The sequence below is a fragment of the Ostrinia furnacalis genome, unplaced genomic scaffold (assembly GCF_004193835.3).
Source record: "Ostrinia furnacalis isolate ACB-3 unplaced genomic scaffold, ASM419383v2 OfSCF0183, whole genome shotgun sequence".
NCBI lineage: Eukaryota > Metazoa > Arthropoda > Insecta > Lepidoptera > Crambidae > Ostrinia > Ostrinia furnacalis.
Window position 1 is genome coordinate 620086 of NW_021130422.1, and position 24146 is coordinate 644231.

Below are 24146 nucleotides of genomic sequence, written 5' to 3' on the forward strand. Positions count from 1 at the left end.
CTACTTAACAGATTTTGTTGAAACTTTACAATATTGTCGTTTATACATCAAAATAACAAATGGCTAGTTATAACAACATTTATTTTACCATAACTTAAAAAAAACCTTAGAAAATAAAATATTTTGTTTTATTTTTGATTACTCTGACTCCCAACTTTGATTACCCCGACCATGAAAATTTTGATGTCGCATAACTTTTTATTCCTGCTTGCTACAGATGGGCCAATATAAAAAATATGCTCGTAATAATGTCTATTTTGAAATGTTTTACCTAAACTTACTCTAAATTCAAAAATAAAAAAGGTCGGGGTAATCAACAAAATAATCCAGATCCGGAGAATGACCGATCTACAGCTTGACCGCCAAAAAAAACCCAACCAGTGAAGGTCAAGTTTGTCCCATACCTGAGAATGCTCGTACTCATCTTGCTAACAATTGCCCCCAGTGGGAATCGAACCCGCAACCACAGTTTTAGTAGTATAAACCACCAATCCAGGCGGATTATTTGGATTACGGGTTAGAAAACAGTACAGTCATAACAAAGTCATGTAATTGATAAACTTGTTACTTCATATGTACTTACTTAATTATAATATGCAAACATTGTAAAAATGTTTCTACATTTAGGCTGTTATCTATCTCTCTTTGTCATACGTCTTAGAGCCCTGTAGGCCGTTGGTCGGGCAAGGTCACTTTAGAAGTCCGGGGTTCGACGCTCGGATATCGCTTGCACCTTGCATAATGATTTCCACTATTCAATGGCCCGGCAATGTTGTTTTCGATACAATGTAAAAGAGCAATTTGTTGCCAATAATATAAATTTGATTTTATATTATTCTTGATTTCTAAATCTGCAACAGATTGATTCTTACGATAACAACAAACAACACGAGTATGAAATTAATAATGGCAAAACATTAATATAAATTATAGGGATTCATAAAATATTGTCGCCACTTCATAAGGCGTGATCGGAAATACACTGTATGCATTCATGGCTTTTGTATCATTTATCACTATTATCTACATACTTTATAAATATGTAGTTATAATCAACTCTCATTAAACAAGGAAAAGTTAAAAATAGCCTCATTCTAAATTTTCCAATTAGTAAAGAAGTCAAAGCGAATAAACTCCGTTCAGTGTTGACATCAGATGTTGTTTTACAGCTCCTATTATAACAGAGTTGTGTACACATGATACAGAAGCTGGAGGAACACCGAACACATCATATTTACTGAGAACATAACCAAATCCCTAAATCAACTTTGGAGATACGCCTTCCTACGTATAAAACATCGCGAGCCTTTATCTTGGGTGAAAAAGGTAGTATTGAGAATGGTGGTAGGTTGTTCCTCTCGATGGGAAACAGGTGTGTTTATTTTGGAAATTAAATTTTAAAATGGTGACGGTCAAGACTGATGTGGAAGCTCCGGCGGTGAAGGAGGAGATCCCTCATGACCACCTCTTCAAGGTGACGGGATTGTCTTCGACTAATCTGGAGAAGTTGGCACAAGGTAAGCATTCCTTGATGGCATGATGTACGATACTATTCAATTTGGGTTATTTTTAGACCTATTGTAGCTGAATTGTACGACGCGGACGCGACGTTATGTTTCTTAAGTTGTGGTGATGTTTTAATTAAATTATTTAGTTAGTCCTATGTCTGAAAAAAAGTAGGTTGTTAGCTTCTTTTTTGTTACAACTTTGAATATTAAACTTTCTCTTATAATAAGACTGAAAGAAATATCATATGATCCAGGCCAAATCAGTAAAAGTGCAAACGTTTACTATACATATACTCATGCAAGGAGGTCGTTACCAAAGATTTCTGTAGTCTGAAATTTTATTGAATGTAGGTGATGGACAAAAATGCGCCGATTTGGGTTCTGTGATCAAAACAACTGGCTGGGCTTGGGACGCTGCCAGGAGCGAACTCGGTCTCCATACCGCGAATGTCACTTTGAAGTATACAGGGTGCGCACAGAACTTGAACTACGTGGTGCCTGGTAGGCAGTGGAACACTTTTTATAGATTTGGACTTAAAACAATATATTGTCATACTGTTTAAAACCTAATTTACAAAGCAATGTAACTTAAGTAATTCCGATGTGAAATTTCGTCATCTTTTCGCTACGCCCTTGATTCAGATACAAATTAAATGATGTTATCGTATGTGACTTTTATTTATAATAACACATACTTAGATAACCATACAATTTGTTTGTGCCTACAGCAGTAAACTTACACCCTAAGTAATTACTAACTTATTAGTACTGTCTATCGTATAGATGATTTCTTCTGACACACCCTGTATAGACGATTTCTTGTAACTTGTTGCTACAATCGTTTCGGAGAAAGACACCTGTACCTAACTGGCTAGACGAGATTATGTATGGACAAATGTGAGTCCTAGGACGTCAATTGCTTGTTGTAAAAGTTCCCTTAAATATTTCATATCTAAGTAGGTGTTTCACTCAAAATTATCTTACAGTACCAATTAGATCATCTTATCGTTAGTTTTTTTAAAAGTATCAATAATACCAATGTTAGCTTTAGTTTCAATATTAGCTTTATATCGACTTGTCACTGACACTAATTACAGTTTTCCCATAATAGATGATTTGGATTGGAGACTAACGAGCGTTAAAATTGGCTTTTAAATTTTAATTCGCCAGGTGAGATGTAATTTCTTTCAGGAAGCTTGCCAACGAGACGGTAGTAAAACTTTAATATTTTATAGGCGACCCACGTGTGCGCGAGCGGTTAAACTATTTATATTAAATATACTGAACAATGCCAATATATTTGAGTACTTTAAGCATAAAAAAGAAAAGTCTTTTTCCATCGGTTTTAGTTAAAACTTTCCTTAAAACGAGAACAATATTGATGTTGCACAATTATTTTAAGAAATCCGAAGTGAAACCTTTTCCTTCTTTAGTAGTTTTTATCTTTAGTCTACATAATAACTGGAAATTTGATAATTTGGAGGCATACATACATAGGTGTCTATCAGCCCAATGTCTCAACCAAATGGTTACGCCAGTTTTGAGTTAAAGGGAAAGCGCCACAGTTACTGAGTGGTTTTGTGAATAAAGAAAAATAAAATAAAATAAAATACCTTAGACACAATTAAGTCGGACAACGGTGGACGGCAGACATGACGTTATTTGACTGCTCGTAAACTTCTGAAATTTTATTTGAGTCACCCGCAAATAGATTCGCAATCCACATAACACCCAGTCGTTAAAAATTTGAAATACCTATCGTTTGCGTATTCCTGAAAAATTTTCACAACTTTTCCTATGTATGTAGGTACGTCATGTGCCAACGTCTTGCTAATTAATTTTTACAAAGTAGAAATTCTTCATTTGGCCAGACGGGTTGGGAAGGACTGATGCTCACATTTTTCTCCCTTGGTCGCCTCTTACAACATCCACGGGAAAAATGGGATGGCGCAATCCGCTAAAATTACAGCAGCTTCATTATCGACAAGTTTTAAAGAGGTCTCCCTTTAAAACTTTGTCTAGCAATAGTGGGCGTCATTTGGTCAAAACGAACGAAAGACACCTAAAGGTTTCCAAAGTCAAAATTAGCAAATCCACTAACAACATCACAATCTTCAAGTTTCAGAGCCGTCAGACTTCGAAGCAGCGATCGCAGCAACGGGCTTCGGGCGCTTCAACATCTTCCTGATGCTGTGCTCTCTCCCTGCCTTCTGGAGCGCGGTCTCCGTCACCAGCTCCGTGTCCTACATCTTCACCAGGGCGCAGTGCGACATGAGCCTCAGCCTGCTCGACATGGGCACCATCAACGCTATCACTTATGGAGGTTAGTTTTCGAAGCTGTAAAGGTGCGTACGGATTGCGCGTACCCTGGTACGCGTACTCAGTTTACGCGTATCCGGAACGCCTAGTCCATACATACATGGACTGGTGCATACATACATGGACTAGGCGTTCCGGATACGCGTAAACTGAGTACGCGTACCAGGGTACGCGCAATNGTATCCGGAACGCCTAGTCCATACATACATGGACTGGTGCATACATACATGGACTAGGCGTTCCGGATACGCGTAAACTGAGTACGCGTACCAGGGTACGCGCAATCCGTACGCACCTTAATATTTTACTAATATTCGCGTGAGCCTCACCTGGTAAGCAATATGCTTGAATTAGAAATGGGGGGTAAGTTGATACGACAGCGTTTGATATCCTTTTTATGAGCAAATGGCAAAGGCAAAATCGAACGTTATTAATTTTTAAAGCTAACTAAAAATATAATTCATCATCATCATCATCATTTCAGCCACAGGACGTCCACTGCTGAACATAGGCCTCCCCCAATGACTTCCACATCGCACAGTTGGTAGCGGCCTGCATCCAGCGCCTTCCTGCTACCTTTATCAGGTCGTCGGTCCACCTTGTGGGTGGACGTCCCACGCTGCGTTTTCCGGTACGTGGCCTCCATTCCAGAACCTTGCTGCCCCATCGGCCGTCAGTTCTGCGTACTATATTGTGCCCTGCCCACTGCCACTTCAGCTTGCTGATCCGTCGGGCTATGTCAGCGACTTTAGTTCGTTTACGGATCTCCACATTTCTGATTCGATCTCGTAAAGAAACACCGAGCATAGTCCTCTCCATAGCACTCCATAGTCTCTCCATAGCACCAAAATATAATATATATAATTATACAGAAGAAACTCACTGTTTTCAGGACTGGAATAAAAAGTATGTCTTAGAATTACCTATTATGGTGGCAAGCTGTACTCGATATTTTGTCACCTTGTTTCTTCTGTTGAATTAAATCATTATGCTAATCGCCTATCCAAGTTGCCGGCATATTTAAGCATACATTTATAAATATTATTGTGCTCATTTATTCCCCATCCAAAAACTTTCGCAGACAATAACAATATCAGTAATCAGTGCACTTGGAATTCATAACTTATGACTCATAGTCATAAGAAATACGGCGACTGCGCATCGAGTGCGCCCACGCCCCACGCAAGGCAACGAAAGCGCCATATCAATATCAAGATAACTTTTAACTACTGTACAAACAAAACTGCGGACTCAGGGAAATCTAAAATGGAGCTGATTTTGCTCCATTGCTTCCTATTTTTTTCATTTTACTGAAAATGGATCCCATATCTGTTTCGGTTAATCCTAAACTTAAATATAATCTGGGAAACTTTGCATTTTTGCAACACTTAAAAATTTGACATCCAGTAAACTATCCTACCTAATTAATAATTTCCTTTAAGCATATTTATTTATTTGTTTATTTAAAGGCAGAACCACAGAATACAATAAAATGTATCGTGCAGTTATCATGAAAATTTGTTAGTAGGTCTGTATGATCACAAACCTGATCACGCGATATTATTTACTTAATAATTATTTACTTTTCCACAATTATATTAAAGTAACATTGAGTACATTATGTTTGCATCGCGATCACACGTATTTTGTAATTATCAAGGGTAAACAACAACACTACAATAGTTCGATATCAGGGTAAATATGCTCAGCGCTCTTCCAAACATAGTTATGTGCATAGCAAACACTCGTGTTGTCTTGCATTGTCACCGGTGAATCCGTATCTATTGGCGCTGTGACGTAAAAGGCTCTTTTGGGAACGCAGTTAAAACCGTATCTACTTTGACTCAGTTATTTTACTAGTTATGAAATATTTGGATGGTATTTTTAGCTCGATGATTTCATATTAAGCTAATTAGTCATTCTAATTACATGTGAAGCACCTGAAACAGTCGTTGTGGAAATCCTTAGGGAAGGCTTAGAGTCCAGCACTATAATAGATCCTTTGGTTGAATCTTTCTCATAAATACAAACACTTACCTACTTACTTACTACTTAGGGGATTTACAAGTAGGTAAGTTTTTAGCTTACAAACGACGTCTCCCTCCAGATCAAAAATAGGTGACAATGTAAAGTCTCTAACACACTGCGGGCAAGAGTGCGTTGTGGTTGCATCAGCGCCGTAGTTTCCAAAGTTTCCATCAGATTTGACAGCTGACATGGTGACGCGTCTATGCTACGACAAACTCACATGCTCATCTTTGTAACTACTATGTAAATATGACTTTGCGCTCATGCCTGCTGTGTATCAGGGGTATTTAAAATACACATTTAGGGGAGACTGGGTACGGTTGAAACAAAGGACGGTTGAAACAGAGCAAATATCTCGTAAACGGTTCCACGGGGAGTTAGGGGTCCTAGGGGAAAAAGAAGCGGACAACAGGTCAGAACACGAATTTAGTGCCTAAAACTTCCTAAGGCGTTGACGTTGTGTGCAAAACGCCATATTGTTTTTTACTGCCCAAAAGTAAGTATTTTTCTTCAGACATTAACGCTTGTACTACCTGTTCTTTTTATGTGAATGTATCGAGTGTGCGTTTGCGATTATAATGAAGCTTGTAGAATAAGGGCCAGTAACTATTTTTAATGTGTTATCATTAGTGTCGAAACTATAAAGTATATTTTACCAAAAGTGGGGTTGGGGACGGTTGAAACATTTTTTGTGGGTACGGTTGAAACAGAAAATTTATTAATGTTTATTTTTTGTAGATACCGAGAGTTTGGGTAAGGAAGATTTCCAGAGAGGAAATTGACTTAGTAAAGCATTAGAGGTGGTAAAAGCTTGAGATTCACTGCGGAAGGCGGCGGAAAAGTATGGTTTGAAAAAAAAAAGATTTTCATTAATTTTATTCAGAATTTTAATATTATTTTATTATTAATGTTTATTAGGTTTGGAAATATCATTTAGTTAATCATATTTCTGTTATTTTTTTAAATGTTTACTACTAATCAAAGGCTAATTAATGTTTTAGAAATATTAAATACTTAGACTGATTAATGTCGTCATGTGGTACTATAATTTTAATATTCGTATTATTAATGATAAATAAAACACGTTTTATTAGTACTTATTGTATTATTTGTATGTATTTCAACAGATCCCAATCGCTGTTTCAACCGCCCCTGGCATGGGGACGGTTGAAACAAAATTTCTTTTTTTTTAAATTGCGTATATTTCTATAAATAGTAACCCGGGAACTATAATGATACAGCCATATCATAGCTAAAACTTCAAATTTCAATTTCACGTATCGTAATCGTCACTTGGTTATTAAACAACAAAATTATAGACAATAAAAGCAAAATTGTTTCAACCGTACCCAGTCTCCCCTACTTATGTCTTGATCATTGATAATTCTGTGTACCTACTTAGTAGGAATTTCCCTTTACACTGTTTTTATTGGATTGATTAAATGGTGTTATTCTAAAAATGCTTTAATAACTGGCGGACAATCCAAAAATATGTAAAAAAAAAATAGCAACAAAGCTAAAACTTGTTCTATGTTGTATGCACTGTGATTCAGGCACTTGTGTTACGAAATGAAAATAGTTGATAGTTAAGTAGTTGCTTTGTCGTCGGCTGTGACGGGACTCTACCTTAGATAAGTACCTCATAATCATCATGTCATGTCATCAGGTTATTCAGTCTACTTCAGGAGGACGCTCTCTCTAATTTACTAGAACCGAAAAGAAGGATTTGGCCAACACCCTTACGCTGGGGAATCAGGTCGGGGAGTTCTGATGCTCGCATGTTACAAATAGTCTGTAATAGACATCATCATCATCATTTCAGCCATAGGACGTCCACGTCACTGAACATAGACCTCCCTCAATGATTTCCACAATGGCCGGTTGGTGGCGGCCTGCATCCAGCGCCTTCCTGCTACCTTTATGAGGTCGTCGATCCACCTTGTGGGTGGACCTCCTACGCTACGCTTTCCGGTACGTAGCCTCCACTCCAGCTTGCTGCCCCATCGGCCGTCAGTTCTGCGTACTATGTGCCCTGCCCATAATCATTGCCACTTTAGCTTGCTAATCCGTCGGGCTATGTCAGCGACTTTAGTTTGTTTACGGATGTCCTCATTTCTGATTCGATCTCGTAAAGAAACACCGAGCATAAACAGACATAGCCCGTCCAATTCCCAAGCAAGTGTTAGTGGGTGGGGCACATAGCTCATAGAACTAACGAACTAACAATTCCTTAAATTTTCATGGTGTTTCCAGGCATGATCTCATCGGCCATGGTATGGGGCTTCCTATCAGACACGCTGGGGCGGCGGCGCATCATGGCCTACGGGTTCTTCTGCTCGGGGCTGGTGGAGATCGCGGCTGCCATGAGCCAGAGCTTCATCATGCTGCTGCTGACGCGTTTTGCCAGCGGGTTTCTGTAAGTACCTACTTAGGACTTTAAATTAATGATAGGGTTCCTGCTGTTCTCCTAGTTAGAACATAATTAAAGTTATGACACAAAAAGTGTACATAGGATAGATAAAATAAACTTTGCACCATTACGAATCAAGCATTTAACACTTTATTAAATGGATTCTTATTCAACAATCTCTCACCCAACAAAGAGTGCAGGACAGTAGAGACAAGTAGGTATTAGAAAAAGCTCACCCAGAATTGAAGACCTCTTAAGAGTCCTACACATAATTACGAAGTGTACTTACACTTAGCTTATTTTCATGAGGACAGATAATAAGCAGGCCTATCTACTCCTTATGAGTAGGTAAGGTTATTGTACTTTACGCCAACGAAGTTACAGGTTACGCTTAAGTAGTACGTAATGACATAAAGAACACCTTTTCAAAGTGGTCTGATGTCAGATAACGCTACAAATAGGATTAAGATGTCAGGCGAGCAAACATTTTGAATAACATGTGACTAATTATTATGTTAGCAGTGCTCGATAGCATCCGCATCATTTAGGGGAATTGAGGTAGGACTAAAATAACTTTCTTATTGCAAAGTCACTTGGCGCACGCGCTCATCATCTTCATCCCGCTTCATCATGTTGCTTTGTTCCTACTGGGAACATCACATCTAGCAACACATTGTAATATGATTTTAAATACATAGGGGACACTGAAGGGAGTTGTAATAGAGGTGTTTTTTTATATGTAAATGCTATTGGAATGCACTTGGAATTGGAGCTAGTGGAGTATAACAGAGGTGATTTGTAACATTTGTACAAATTCTTTGAACCTATCATAGTTAATTTATCAAGCTTCATTCTTTTTCTGTCGCGAATTCTCTGCTCTTTCGACACTCCGCTGCAGTTTACGTGAAAATATCAGCTCGTTTGTCTCACAAGTGAAGAGAAAACGGCTTTTTGTTACACAGGTGTACTAACAGAAATCTGAAAGCAGAGATCTCCTCGATGATCTCATCTACTCATTTGAAGTAACTATTAGTTCTGACAATTGTTGACAAGGTCGTAAGTTAAACATGGTCGTAAACGCTTCTTTTTTTCGAAGTCCGATCTAAAGTCCAATTTCTTTGTCTACCCCAGTTTCAACGGCCCCTTCGCGGTGCTCCTGTCCTACTTAGCAGAGCTCCACCGTACAGAGTTGCGCGCGCGCGTGATCCTGCTCACCAGCCTGTTCTACACCGTGGCCAACACCACGCTGCCCATGCTGGCCTGGGCCATCCTGACCAAGGACTGGCAGTTCCACATCTATGGGGATACTATTGGTAACGAATTTGTACATATTTCGATCACAACTTTCTCTCAGAAAACCATCAACATTTTTGACATATTTTCACCATCATCTCATTTCTCATTGTGATATTTCATTTGAAAGACGTTTCAAAGCTTTTGATCGAAGGTCCACTTGCTTCCAAATCAATTCAACTTATGGATCAAATTGATGTACCTAAGAATATCTTTTGCGTCAACATTCATCTTTTGTTACTATTGCACAAGATTGCACAATCGTAAACAAACTTAGGTACCTACTCCGATAATTTTTTGTCAAACGAATTACTATGAAATTCTTTGTGACATCCACATGCCACGAGGATAATTATGCTAGCTTCCATAGAACAACAAATTTCTTCAATTCAACTAAACGACTACAGTCTTAAACCTTTAATTGCAAGCAAAATCTTAGTTCTAATTCACCATCAATCCTTCTTATTTCCAGTAATCCACAGCTGGAACCTGTTCCTCTTCGCCACGGCTCTGGTGCCGCTCCTCACGGGCGTGGCCTTCCTCTGTCTGCCTGAGAGCCCCAAGTTCCTGATGTCCAGGGGACGGAACGACGAGGCCATGAAGATCTTCAGGAAGATCTACAGCATGAACATGGACAAGCCTGCTGAAGATTATCCGGTGAATTTTAGATTATCTTTGTGTAGTTGCAAAACGGATTAGTAACTCGTAAATATTCATAACGCCACTTCTGTATTTTCGTTTACTCACTCTTGTTCACTCACAACAGTTGTCAGTAACAACTTGAGGGACAGCCTCAGAGTACTGAAACGGCGATAAGTAGCAACCCCTCTGACAAGACGAGCGGAGAAAAGTATGTGCACATTATGTCAGTCATGTCTCTTTTATGCCCGATTCGACCAAACTTTTATCCGAGAATAACTCCTGGTATAACTAGCACATTGACATTTTCAATACGGGATATATGTCAAAATGACATGTTTATTCTGAGATTAATATTTACTCTTGTTTGGTCGAATCCACCCTTAGGCTGGGTTGCACCACCTTACATTAACTTTGACAAACGTCGAAAATCTGTCAAAATCCATACAAAATACACCGGATAACGTTATAGTTACGGTCTAAGTTAGATGGTGCAACTCAGCCTTAGAAGTGTTAATAATTAAGAGTATGTGCCAAGGTATGTCATATGATTGAAGATTTTAATGATTTGATGATGATGATGTCATTGGTTGTGACATTCAAATCTATATTCCAGATTACTCAACTAGTAGAAGAGAAGACGGAAGAACAAGCTCGAGGAGTGGCAGCCCTGAGGGGGGGCGTGGCGCAGCTGCTGCCGCTGTTCAGGCCGCCGCACGCCAAGTGGCTGCTGCTCATCTGCTTCATACACTTGGGCTGTATGTTCGGGTAAACGTGAGGGTTCATCATAACCTAGTGAAGACGCATGGTGGATTACCAAGCCGCCTAGGCCAGGACGCTAACTAGAGTTCTGACCTTGGGCTCCGGTAGACACTGGCAAGTTTTAGTGTGAAGGTCCTACTCTGCGCAGTGCGCACGTTGCACCAAGTAGTTGCTGCTCCTCTGCTTCATACACTTGGGCTGTATGTTCGGGTAAACGTGAGGGTTCATCATGACCGAATGGTGGATAGTTGACCAAATTGTCTACTCTAGACGCTTACTAGTTAACTCGTACCTAGTTCTGTCCTAATAACACTGCCAGTCATGTTTTAAAGTGACAGCTACCCTTTTGGCGGAGATTAATAAGCTAACATAACCCTCAATGACCTACAACTACTTACTTAGTTTGGTGCAATTTCACGCATTTCCTGTCAAATTAAATACATTACCTTTCTTTGCTTCGAGCAGTGGAGTGACAATAGGAAAGCCGCTAGCCAATAGTCTTTAAAGAAGTATAGAGAGGTCTATTTAAAGAAGTATTCTATAGCCGGGTTTCTAATTCAACCACAGTTGCGCCACCTTTGGGTCCAACAAACAAATCTATACTACTATACTATTATAAAGCTGAAGAGTTTGTTTGTTTACTTGGACCCGCTAATCTCAGGAACTACCGGTCCGATTTGAAAAGTTATTTCAGTGTTAGATAGCTCATTTACCGAGAAAGGCTGTATCCATCACGCTACGAGTAATAGGTGCAGAGCAAAAATGAAAAATGTTGCGAAAACGGGTTTTCACGCGTACGAAGTCGCGGGCACAGCTAGTTGTAGATAAAACGGGATAATCAAGAATGATCATCTCTAACATTACACTTACCTCCTAGTTTAGAATCTATACCAAGTACGTGATGATAATTCTGAAATATACCATCCAGGTCCAACACGATCCGCCTGTGGTACCCGCAACTAGCCGCCATGATCGGCTCGGAGACCAACGGCAGTCTGTGCTCTGCCATCGCGCCGGGCCCGGTGCTGGTGGCCGATGAAGCCTGCGTGCCCATCGAGACCGACATCCTGACGTATCTACAGAGCGCCGTGGTGGGAGCTGGCTCCGTGCTGACGTATGGAGTTGGTGGGGCGCTGATTAACAGGTAAGAGCATGTAAGCTCATGAGCGTTCCCAGCTACAGGAGATGGCAGTTGCCCCCTGCCCCCTGAAGGAGGAAAAAACTGACTCCCTAGGGCACAAGCTGGGTACGCCCATGTGTAATAATAAAGTTGCCTGCCAGATCCAGGTATGTAATAAAGCCGGCTGCATCTTCTATCGTATTTTCAACCGACTTCAAAAAAGGAGGAGGTTCTCAATTCGACCCGTATGTTTTTTTTTTTCTATGTTTGTTACGCGATAACTCCGCCAATTATGAACCGATTTGAACAAATCTTTTTTCTGCGTATAGGTGATANCTTTTAACCCTCTTTTCCTCTTTTTAACTCCCATAAGGGTTGAATTTTGCAAAATTTCGTCTTAGTGACTACCTACGTTCTAAAAGGAGGTGTTTCACTTTCTGGCTGATCAAAGCCAGGTGATCAAAGTGGACTTACAGCGACAATTTAGTGTCCTTTGAATTTATTCTGTGCCTTTGATCACCCACGGATACGATGTCCTGGGTGAGCCAAGTGGACTCTAGTTAAATTATTATTTTAGTGTCCTTTGATCATCTACAAAAAAATCACACCTCCTCTGAATAGTCACATGTCCAACTGTTATACTACATATTTTGTTTTGTAACATTTTTGATATTTTCTAAAAACCGCAATAAACAAATTGGACATGTATGTGACAATTCAGAGGTATGATTTATTTTATAGGTGATCAATGAACACTAAAAAAAATAATTTAACTGGATAATAATAATTTTAAAATAATTTCGTTTGCCTCTTATCACATAAAAAAAAACTGGAGTCCACTTTGATCATCTTGGTGATCAAAGCCAGGTGGAATAGACCATTAACCCCTATGAGAACTCTTTTGAGACTTGTAGTTTCTGAGACTTCGTCACTTAGTCATTCAATGACCTTTCTTTCTACTAAAATTTAGCTTATAATTAACATCCTTCCTCCTGACGAGTACCAATGGGGATAAACTAAGCACAGGAATGAAGTTGTATTTGCAAGATCATAAGCCATGTAATCAATTACATCGCGCCGGGCCCGGTGCTGGTGGCTGATGAAGCCTGCGTGCCCATCGAGACCGACATCCTGACGTACTTGCAGAGCGCCGTCGTGGGAGCTGGCTCCGTGCTGACATATGGAGTTGGTGGGGCGCTGATTAACAGGTAAGAGCATGTAAGCCCATGAGCGTTCCCAGCTACAGGAGATGGCAGTTGGCCCCTCCCTCTGAAGGAGGAAAAAACTGACTCCCCCTCCCTAGGGCACAAGCTGGGTACGCCCATGTGTAATAATCAAGTTGCCTGCCAGATCCAGGTATGTAATAAAGCCGGCTGCATCTTCTATCGTATTTTAGCTTATAATTAACATCCTTCCTCCTGACGAGTACCAATGGGGATAAACTAAGCACAGGAATGAAGTTGTATTTGCAAGATCATAAGCCATGTAATCGATTACATCGCGCCGGGCCCGGCGCTGGTGGCTGATGAAGCCTGCGTGCCCATCGAGACAGATATCCTGACGTATCTGCAGAGCGCCGTGGTGGGAGCTGGCTCCGTGCTGACGTATGGAGTTGGTGGGGCGCTGATTAACAGGTACGAGCATGTAAGCCCATGAGCGTTCCCAGCTACAGGAGATGGCAGTTGCCCCCTCCTGCCCCCTGAAGGAGGAAAAAACTGACTCCCCCTCCCTAGGGCACAAGCTGGGTACGCCCATGTGTAATAATAAAGTTGCCTGCCAGATCCAGGTATGTAATAAAGCCGGCTGCATCTTCTATCGTATTTTAGCTTATAATTAACATCCTTCCTCCTGACGAGTACCAATGGGGATAAACTAAGCACAGGAATGAAGTTGTATTTGCAAGATCATAAGCAATGTAATCAATTATATCGCGCCGGGCCCGGTGCTGGTGGCTGATGAAGCCTGCGTGCCCATCGAGACAGACATCCTGACGTACCTACAGAGCGCCGTGGTGGGAGCTGGCTCCGTGCTGACGTATGGAGTTGGTGGGGCGCTGATTAACAGGTAAGAGCATGTAAGCCCATGGGCGTTCCCAGCCCAGCTTCAGGAGATGGGAGCTGCCCCCTAAGGCACAAGCTGGGTGGGCACGCCCATGTGTAAAGTTGCCTGCCAGATCCAGGTATGTAATAAAGCCGGCTGCATCTTCTATCGTATTTTAGCTTATAATTAACATCCTTCCTCCTGACGAGTACCAATGGGGATAAACTAAGCACAGGAATGAAGTTGTATTTGCAAGATCATAAGCCATGTACTTAATCAATTACATCGCGCCGGGCCCGGTGCTGGTGGCTGATGAAGCCTGCGTGCCCATCGAGACCGACATCCTGACGTACCTGTAGAGCGCCGTGGTGGGAGCTGGCTCCGTACTGACGTATGGAGTTGGTGGAGCGCTGATTAATAGGTACTCATATAAAATGCTAACCCTTAAATCGTCTACCAGGCCCATGCATGAACGTAATACACAGTTGCTTCAGAAGTGGTGGTTCAAGCTATATTTGACACGTGTTAGTATACTAAAAGGGCCTTTTTAACTAATAAATTGTAAAGTTAATTACAACGAGTCCAAGGGGATGAATTCCAGTATTCCTGGTTTGATTTGCAAGTTCTTGAAAATATTAATAACTAATAGGCTTAATTAAAAAATTGCATTCATTTAAGTCCACACATTGGTCGTGGAACCTGATGACAAAAACACCGACCCCGCGCTAAGTTTCTTAGAACTAGACGTGATCATTTATCTAAGATAGCTCTAAGATCGATCGATGATGGTTTGCAAAATACAACAACAACAATATAATTTAGAGGTTTGTTTCCATATCGTCATTGCAAATTATACAACGTTTTTATTGGCTTGTTTCAAACCAGATGCGGCAAGAAGGTAGTGGTGGGCGTGAGCGGCGTCATCAGCGCGGGTCTGGTGGTGCTGCTGCCTCTCCTGGGGCATGACGCGATGTCGGTGGCGGCGCTGGTGACGGCCGTGCTCGCCTTCACTTCACTCTTCGGGGCTTCCATGCACAGCGTCGCCGTCGACCTGTTCCCGACTTCACTGAGGTAAGAGCCACCGCACAAACTACTTTCAGCATCGGCAATTTAGCCGCTTTTTAGAGAGAGATACAGCGACCACACATTCCACATCGCACACGAAAACGCGAAACGAGCTGCTTTCTGTCTAAACGGTCGATGATTTGACATTTCTGCAGAACACCACAGTGTTCAGTGTGACGTTAAAATACGCGATTCTGATACTGCGTCCTAACGTATGAAGTCGTAAAATCCCGATGCTGCATTTGTACAGTCGCAAAATCCGATATGTCAGAAGTAGAATATTCTCGACTTCATTGAGGTGAAGTCTACATGAGGGGTCATGAGACCGGGTCTGGTGGTGCTGCTGCCTCTCCTGGGGCACGACGTGCTGTCGGTGGCGGCGCTGGTGACGGCCGTGCTGGCCTTCACCTCACTCTTCGGGGCTTCCATGCACAGCGTCGCTGTCGACCTGTTTCCGACTTCACTAAGGTAAGAGCCACCGCACAATCTACTTCAGCATCAGAAATTTTGCCGTTTTTTAGAGCTGAATACAACGACCACGCACACATAAAAACGCGAAACGAGCTGCTTTCTGTCTAAACCGTCGATGATTTGACATTTCTGCAGAACACCAGTGTTCAGTCTGACGTTAAAATTCGCGATTCTGATACTCTGTCCGAACCACGGGTCCGCAGGCATGAAGTCGCAAAATCGCGATGCTCCGGGTGCATTGGTACAGTCGCAAAATCCCATAGCCAATGTCAAAAGTAAATATAAATACTTAATACTTACTGTTCTTAAAATTAATTAGTTTTTCTTTCTTTTTAGCTAATACTATAATAACAATCCACGAAAATAAGTAGAATTTAAAACGTTTTTCACGGCGAGGTCTCGCCGAAGTGGTGCACCGCACTTAACGTATCTTGGCTCTCTAGCATACGTACCAGGAATGGCCCGTAAAGAGTTTCTTCTGCCCAACTTGCTCCAAGAGAGTGTTGCGCGTTAAGGTATTTTTCCTACTTTAGTGAGCTGCCACACAGGCGGATTGCAAGCGAATTGCAGTGGTGACTCAGCGAACACTCCGCGACTCCGCGTGTTCGCTGTGTCGACGCCGCGCTGGGCGCTCCGCTTTAAAAAGACTTGCAATCCGCCACTGTGGCAAGGCCCTATAATTATGTATGGCCAACAAAGTACTTACTTACCTATTGTTTCACAGGGTGATGGCAATGGCAACCTTCCTGATGAGCGGGCGGCTGGGCACCATCGCGGGCACCGTCATCTTCCCCGCGCTCGTCACCTACGGCTGTTGGCCGCCCTTCATCACCATCGCAGCGGTCTTGGGCGGTAAGCAGTTATAATAATAATAATAAATAAATATCCTTAGACATTTTACACTGCGCTTCTAGTCCCAAACTAAGCAAAGCTTGTACTATGGGTACTAGACAACGGATATAAACATACTTAAATACTTTTTTTTTGTAAGTACATACTTATTATACATAGAAAACACCCAGTCCAATACAAACAAATATGTTCATGCACACAAATGTTTGTACTGTGCGGGAATCGAACCCGCTACCTCTGGAATAGTAGTCCGTTTCGAACCACTACACCAAACGGCCGACAAAGTTGTACATTATGCGGGAAATTGGCGGAGACGTAATTGTGTGAACACCATCTCAGTGGCGGATTTACCAATAGGCCAAGTAGGCCAGTGCCTAGGGCGGCAGATTTAGAGGGGCGGCAAATTTAGCAAATTTTTTTTTACAGGAAAAAAATATACGTATACCTACACAATCCATATATAAATAAACGATTAATAAACGCACTGTAATATACAGGGTGTTAGGTAAATGGGTATATGAGCCGACACTAGCCCATGTTAACATGGTCATATAAATGGTATGGTGAAGTCAGAAAATTGATATCTTCATTTTAATTATTTAAATTTTCATACAAATCGGAATTTAGAAAATTTATTTTGTATGAAAATTAAAAAAATTAAAATGATGATATCAATTTTCTGACTTCACCATACCATTTATATGACCATGTTAACATGGGCTAGTGTTGGCTCATATACCCATTTGCCTAACACCCCGTATACTTAGGTACTTAATGTGATCATGAATTTTAAAATATTCCAATAGCGTTTCAATAAAAATAAAATAAAAAAACTCTTAAATAACACAGGATCTTCGGAGCCTAGCACGAGCACCATCTCTCCACAACTTCGTGTCATATTGTTTTACAGGGTAGCCCAGAAAAAAATTCACTTTTGAAAATTCAAGGAAACGAAAACTGTACATTTTTGTAGAACTTAAAGCTATTGCAATTTAAAGGAAATTTAGTGCAATTTATTTTAAAATTTCCTATCTTATATAAATTTTATCGTAGGTACATGTGATTCCCTTGACGTTTACAACATTCGGTCAACATACATCAACATTTTTGAAAACTTTCGTAAGCGCTGATGCACACGACGCCGCTACCGGGCCGCCGCCGCGCCGTCGCCGCGCCTTTGCACTGTTTATACGCGCTGCGTGAACACCGCTGCCGCGCAGCCGCCGCGTTCGCGCGCGAAATTATGCTTTGTTGGCGCGGTGGCGGCGCGGCGGCGGTTTTACTCGGTGCGTATGAACAGTGTAGCGGCGCGGCGACGGCGCGGCGGCGGCGCGGTGGCAGCGTCGTGTGCAGGAGCCCTTAGAGTTACCTCAAAATAGATTTAGGATGGATGAATGCTGCAGAGTTTTTGGATTATTAGAGTATACTCTGCTCATAAGGTAACCTCACAAAAAGTCTGCTGGAATGAGATTAGCGCTTCTTAGAGGCAGTGAGATTTCACCACTGCTTAATTGGTTTGTTGCATTTGTAAGGATGATTAATTTTTGAGAGCGCTTATGAGCGCTATACTAGTAGGCTGAAAAGCTTTTTGATTTCAAAGATGAAAGATTTGCAAGGTTATGACCGGAGAACTTGGTTTCATCAAGATGGTGCTACGTGTCACACTTCAACTGAGAGCATTTAGATGGTAAGAGACATGTTCCCACAAAAAAATAATTTCAGGCAGGGGTGACATCTCCTGGTCACCAGGAAGCCCAGGAAGAAATAGGTTTCAAAGTAATTCTGACGAACGCATTCCAAGATTTTGATGTGTTGATCGAATGTTGTAAGCGTCAAAGAAATCTCCTGGGCGATGTAATTTAATAAAGGTAAATTTAAAAATAGATTGCATTAAATTTTCTTTAATATAATTTAAATTGCAATAGTTAAAGTTCTATAAAAATGTAGGTCAGTTTTCGTTTCCTTGAATTTTTAAAAGTTAATTTTCTTCTGGGCCACCCTGTATTACCAAGCCTTGGTCTTTCTGTTTACCTTTAAGTAGTTCTTAGCTAATTATACTGGATATAGACTTCGCATGGCTCTGTGCACATTCAGGTGAGAAGCTTTTTTTGCTTAAAACGGGTTAAAAACTATCTACGATCTACTTTAAGTCAAGGTACAAGGAAGAGGGGCAGCCACATTAGGTAACACAGAGTCGTTCAGGAGAGTGCCAGGAAGAGGTGCAGCAACCGCAGTTAAGGAACAGCTGGGACGAACAAGGATAAGCGAATCCAACTCGTGAGCCTTGACAGGGATACGCTGGTTATGGCGACCCTTTACAAGGCTTGGGAGCTTACGGGTGACGAGCTATTGGACGTGGAGAGGGTCATTAATTATACACATATTTTCTACTTTGCCGAACATTTTCACGAGAACGGTTTGTCCAAAACATATGAATTTGGTCTTATTTAATGCAAAATTAAATGCCCTTCAACCGTCAGGAAGACCACTTTTCGATAGGGTAAGTCCTTTACGCAGTATAACCGGAAAACCGAAAAAGCGCCCCTTTCGGGGGCCCCCACCACTTAAGCACAACTCCGTCGAAGTCGAAAACCTAGGAGAGTCTTAATGGGCAACCAATGAAGCCATTAAAGCAATGAAATCTTTTGTAGGAATTATTTCCGATTTAAAATCTAATTCTTCTGGCCTATTAATGCTTTATCTCTTTTGTGCATAGAGTCAGAACTTATGAAAAAGATTTCATACGTCGATATAATTAATGATTTTGCTAATTTAAAATCTCGCAAGAAAATAATGTAAAACTTATTTGATCTCATTGTCTGTCACCATTAACTGAATTGTTAACATGTTATATTTTAATAGAAATTGTTTGTATTGTTTTTAAACTGTTAAGTCCAATAAAAAATATTTACCAAAAACAATGTTTACTGACCGCACATTATTTTGTCTGTGTTCATATAGTGTAGGTATTTTTAAGTCATGCCTTTGCCCACCTTAGGATTATTACATACCTACTGCTGTTTTTAGGTCAACATTAAACTCTTCATTATTACATAGCGGGTTGCAATAATAATCTAGTAACTGACAGAAATATCATTTCATACTAATAACGGGATTAAACTAACGTATTGAATTTCAAAAGTCAGTAGGTAGGGGCGGCAAAAATTGAATGGCCTACTAGCGGCAAATTTGTAAATCCGCCACTGCACCATCTCGCTTACTTTCTCCTTCCCCCGGGACAAACTTGACCTTCACTGGTTGGGTTTTTATTGGCGGTCAAGCTGTAGATCCTAGCTACACAGGAGTTGCAGCGGCGGGAACGAGGGGTGGGAATAGTTCCGTTTCTCCTTCGCCCACCCGTGCGTCCGCCCTTCGGTGTGCGATCTAGCGCTTCGTCTCTGTCCATTTTCCGCATAGTGTAGGTACTTGCACCACTATAGAGATACGAGGCAAAATCTGTGGAGGAGATCTTTGAGGGGAGAGTGGACGACCCTTTTGACTGAAACAATGAAACAACGAGGGCATAAAAACTGCTCACTAGATGCTTTTTTCATCCAGACTGAATTCGGTATGTTCGTACAATCAGTTAAGGACGTAGCACACTTATCAGCCTGAAAAGGAATCTGCACCGTAGTAAACGCCTCGCATCGCGGTTGACATCGCGCAAAAGGCAAAATGACAGCTCGCGAAAGGCGATACGGTGTTGATCCCTTTCCGAGTTGATAAGTCTGCTTTATTTATTTATTTATTTATTTAAGGTCATAAGGGTTGATAAATGTGCGACCTGCGACGTCTTTTAATCTGTACGACACAATGGTAAGACACGGACGGATTCGTGCCTAGCTACATGCTAGAGAAGCGCCGCCCTGGTGGCAAACATGGGAGTTCTCACTAGCTCCACTAGCACTATTGCAAGTGTATTGTCGATGATACTGAATAAACATTTTTTCTTTCTTTCTTTCTTTCTTTCACTATGCGGACTGATTTCAAACTAATTGGACATAATAATGTTCTAGAAAAGACATAGATGGCGTTGCTAAAAAATAATTAAGAACCCATTATTATTATTTTTGGTATTATGTTTATTTTGTTTTTGGTTTTTTGTAATAAAAATATAGTTCCAAAATACTGGACTGTCCTGTCGATGACATTGACAGTGGGGCGCCACCGTCAATACCGAATCGCTGGTTCAGATTTTTGCCATGTTGGAAACCATATAGTTGAACGATGGTAGCGCCCCCCTGTCATTGAGTTTGGTGGGACAGTTCAGCGTGGGTCATCTATAAAGGATTTGATTTGACTACCCTTAGACATTGTAAAAAGTTAGTACTTTTACAAGTTTCTTTTTAGCGACAACGCCATCTATGTATTTAGTCCAAAACTATTTGATATTCATGTGCTTAAACTAAATAATTTCTTATTTCCAAGTTAGATGGAGCTGTTTACAAATCTTTGAACATTGATGATAAATTGTTACAATTTTCAGTATGCGGATTGACCTGCTGCATGCTTCCTAATACCACTTTGAAGAAGTTGGAATGAAGAAAAACAATAAAGACTGACCACCAACACACCTACCTACCGACACAAACTTTTTTTTGTAAAATAACTGGCTGCAATGATAACGGTGGTAGGTTTCCCGCCTATTCTTTAAAAAAGATAGAATGCAGCTTGTAATAAGGTACTTTTTTAATTCCAAATGATGTGCCTGGACTGGACTATCTGAATTTATTCCGCCTTTGCGTAAGTACCTAAGTAGGTATTTGGAATCAGAATCTATGCTAAATCTAGGCAATTTCAACCTAAATTGTATTTAGAAATTGCCAAAAAGAGTTAAGAAAATAATTATACAGTTAGGGTAACTTAGTGAAATGAAGATGAATAAAACGGCAGCTGTTTTAAAAATATTATCTTTCTTTATTTATAATTTATCATAACCTAATCTCTTCCATCGTCGCAGGCGCAACTAGACTGGCGAATTAGGGACACCTAAATTATTAAATTTCTCATTAAGTTTATTTATTATTACACCAGCAAAACATATTTTAACAATGTGTTTTAATTTAATTTCGAAACCGTACACTTCCGGCCACGGAAAAGTATGACCATATTTTTTGACAACTTGTATAAAACCTTATTTTACGTTCTAAATAACAACTTCCAATATATAATTTAGTATTAAACACTGTTTTTCTCTTAAAAAGAAGTTAACACATTGTAAAATATGTTTTAATTTATTAAGGCGCTACATCAGTCTAACGCGATGATTGAACAGCGGATGTATGAATTCCCAAGACATACAACAACGACGGAATCGTGCTTGCATTTGTGACTATGAACAGAACGATAACTTAACGAGAGGTGTAGGCCAGGAGTATCGTTGCCGCAGCGGTATAAATAGAAAACAATTCAAGTGTCAATGCTATCCCGTCCGAGAACACAACTGGCATTTATCAGTCGAACGACTAAAAAATACACATAGATGTTGTTATTATCTGTTATATTCTTCGGGGCAACATTGCACACATGAAGCAGCAAAAAATCTTGCAAACGAAAATCTTTGCATTTTAAACATGGCACTGACGGATGATAAAATCAATTTCTAAGCTGTAGTAAAAATGTCGATGCAAACATTTTCGCTTGCAAGCTTACGCCTTGGGCACCATTTTAAACTATTGCTTTTATTCTTTAACTGGCCAGTTCATACGTATTACCAGTACACTTATGTAATACGACAAAGCAAGATTTTTATAAAGACTAGAATGAAATCTTATTGTCAAGTCAACTCACTTTGTCTCTAAGCAGTACACTCATAAATTCGAGCTTTCATATACGTATTTGTATATAATTATAGACTTATTTTATAGGCCAGTGAAATTGACTGTATTTACCCTACATATTATGTATAAATTTTGGATTATAACTTTATATATTATATCTGAATACAACGCAAGGCACAATGTTCAAAATCTGTTTTAGACAATTCACCTATCTATGTTTTTTAAAATCAATTAGATTGCACTATTTTTAATAAAATTTAATTTAACATTGGCAGATCTTTTTCGATTATAAAAACTAAAAGATCAAAACGTTGTGTGATTATGTCTAACGAAACTAGATTTCCTGTGGTGGCTCCCATCACGCACAATACACGTACTGAGATACATTTCACGATAACCTTTACTGAAGTCGGTTAGAAATGCTTTTCACACAGCCTTCTTCACATTTATAAACTGTTACAACTCGCAATACAAAATTGTGTCAAATAATATTTTTGTACAAAAAAGAAGTATGACTATGTCACCGGAAAATAACAAGACTCGTAAGTTGATCAATTTTCTAGGTAGTTGATCAACTCTCGGAAAATAATAAACGGCATTTGAAATGTACTATTTAACGTATGTATTTTAGTAAGTTGATTAATTTACGGCGTCTTGCCGTTAAATCATCCGACAAAGGCAAGGTGCTCGTTGATTGGTTAAAAGACTCACGTGCTCTTATACCGCTCCCCGCCACCCGGCCGCCGCCATTACCGGTTTAAACGTAAACAAATATATTATCTAGTCCGTACTTGTTTTCCTTTATTTACAGTAGCAAAATTAGCAATTGTTGTTTTGTTTGGTAATAATTCTCATTATAATGCGTGATTCTATTTATGATGAGTGAAATGGAGTCTGTAGTGGTAGAAATAAACGAACAATCAGTGAGCAATACTAGTTTTGTCGATCGAGAACACTTTGATGCAGAGTTACAAAAGTACTACAGTGGGCTAAGTACAGTTTATTTTCTGTACTTAGCCCACTGATTGTACTGACTGATTAAACTGATTATAATACTTATTATGAATATAACTTACAATCATAAAACTCTGAGCTCCAATATATTTTTTTAGACATTTTTCATTTACTTAACCTAATATAGCATAGACGAACTTGAATATCCCTATCTCTAAAATATATATATTAAAACAAAATATCTAAGTGTTTGTAACTCTATGAATAAACACTTGCTAAATGCTTATAATTAATGCTGTCGACCAATCAGAGAAAAGTGTATTAAGTGACGGATAATAGTGTACCGTCAAATAGTACACTGGGCAACGATTGGTCCATTTGTGGATGATTTTACTTGAAGCAATATAGTAAATTATTAAATTACGGATAGGTACCGTAGGTTGACCAACTAGCTAAAATTCAATGCGTTAAATAGTACATTTCAACTGCCGTTTATTATTTTCCGAGAGTTGATCAACTACCTAGAAAATTGATCAACTTACGAGTCTTGTTATTTTCCGGTGACAACTATACACTAATCTTAAATAATTTAAATTCTAAGGTAAGGCATATTTCATAATTATAAATAGTTTATTACAAATATTATAGTACATATAACTTTTATATATACAGTCTCGCGTTGTCTTAAAGCCGAGTTCTATACAATATTATACAACTTCAGAAAATTGTATAGTGACTATTATGGTACATTATTACACGGAGTAAGGCCTCATAATTACCGTGGCGGAGAAAACGGGTGCACTAGGAACTCCTCGACGAAATTGGCTGGTCCAATCTGAGAGAGTCGCCGAACTGATGAACATGCGAGCCGGTGATAAATGAACAATGAGGCATGATTGCAGTCG

The 24146-nt window shown here is 40.0% G+C and overlaps 1 protein-coding gene across 1 annotated transcript; it reads left to right on the plus strand.

Moving 5' to 3' along the window:
• Positions 1 to 1302: 1302 nt before the first annotated feature.
• LOC114353522 (synaptic vesicle glycoprotein 2A) lies at positions 1303 to 22232 on the plus strand. The gene is made up of 10 exons (XM_028305559.1): positions 1303 to 1517; positions 3634 to 3831; positions 8109 to 8271; positions 9397 to 9578; positions 10031 to 10215; positions 10814 to 10965; positions 11888 to 12103; positions 15005 to 15190; positions 16380 to 16507; positions 20994 to 22232. Exons 1-10 carry the CDS (start codon positions 1403 to 1405, stop codon positions 21047 to 21049), a joined length of 1581 nt encoding a protein of 526 aa, XP_028161360.1. The 5' UTR covers positions 1303 to 1402; the 3' UTR covers positions 21050 to 22232.
• The last annotated feature ends 1914 nt before the right edge of the window (positions 22233 to 24146 follow it).

Bases quoted from the DNA above. Each gene is read 5' to 3' on its own strand.
- LOC114353522 (XM_028305559.1), top strand. From the start codon at position 1,403: ATGGTGACGGTCAAGACTGATGTGGAAGCTCCGGCGGTGAAGGAGGAG. The intron at 10,216-10,813 runs GTGAATTTTAGA...TCTATATTCCAG, and splicing joins AGCCTGCTGAAGATTATCCG to ATTACTCAACTAGTAGAAGA. The intron at 16,508-20,993 runs GTAAGCAGTTAT...TACAATTTTCAG, and splicing joins CATCGCAGCGGTCTTGGGCG to TATGCGGATTGACCTGCTGC.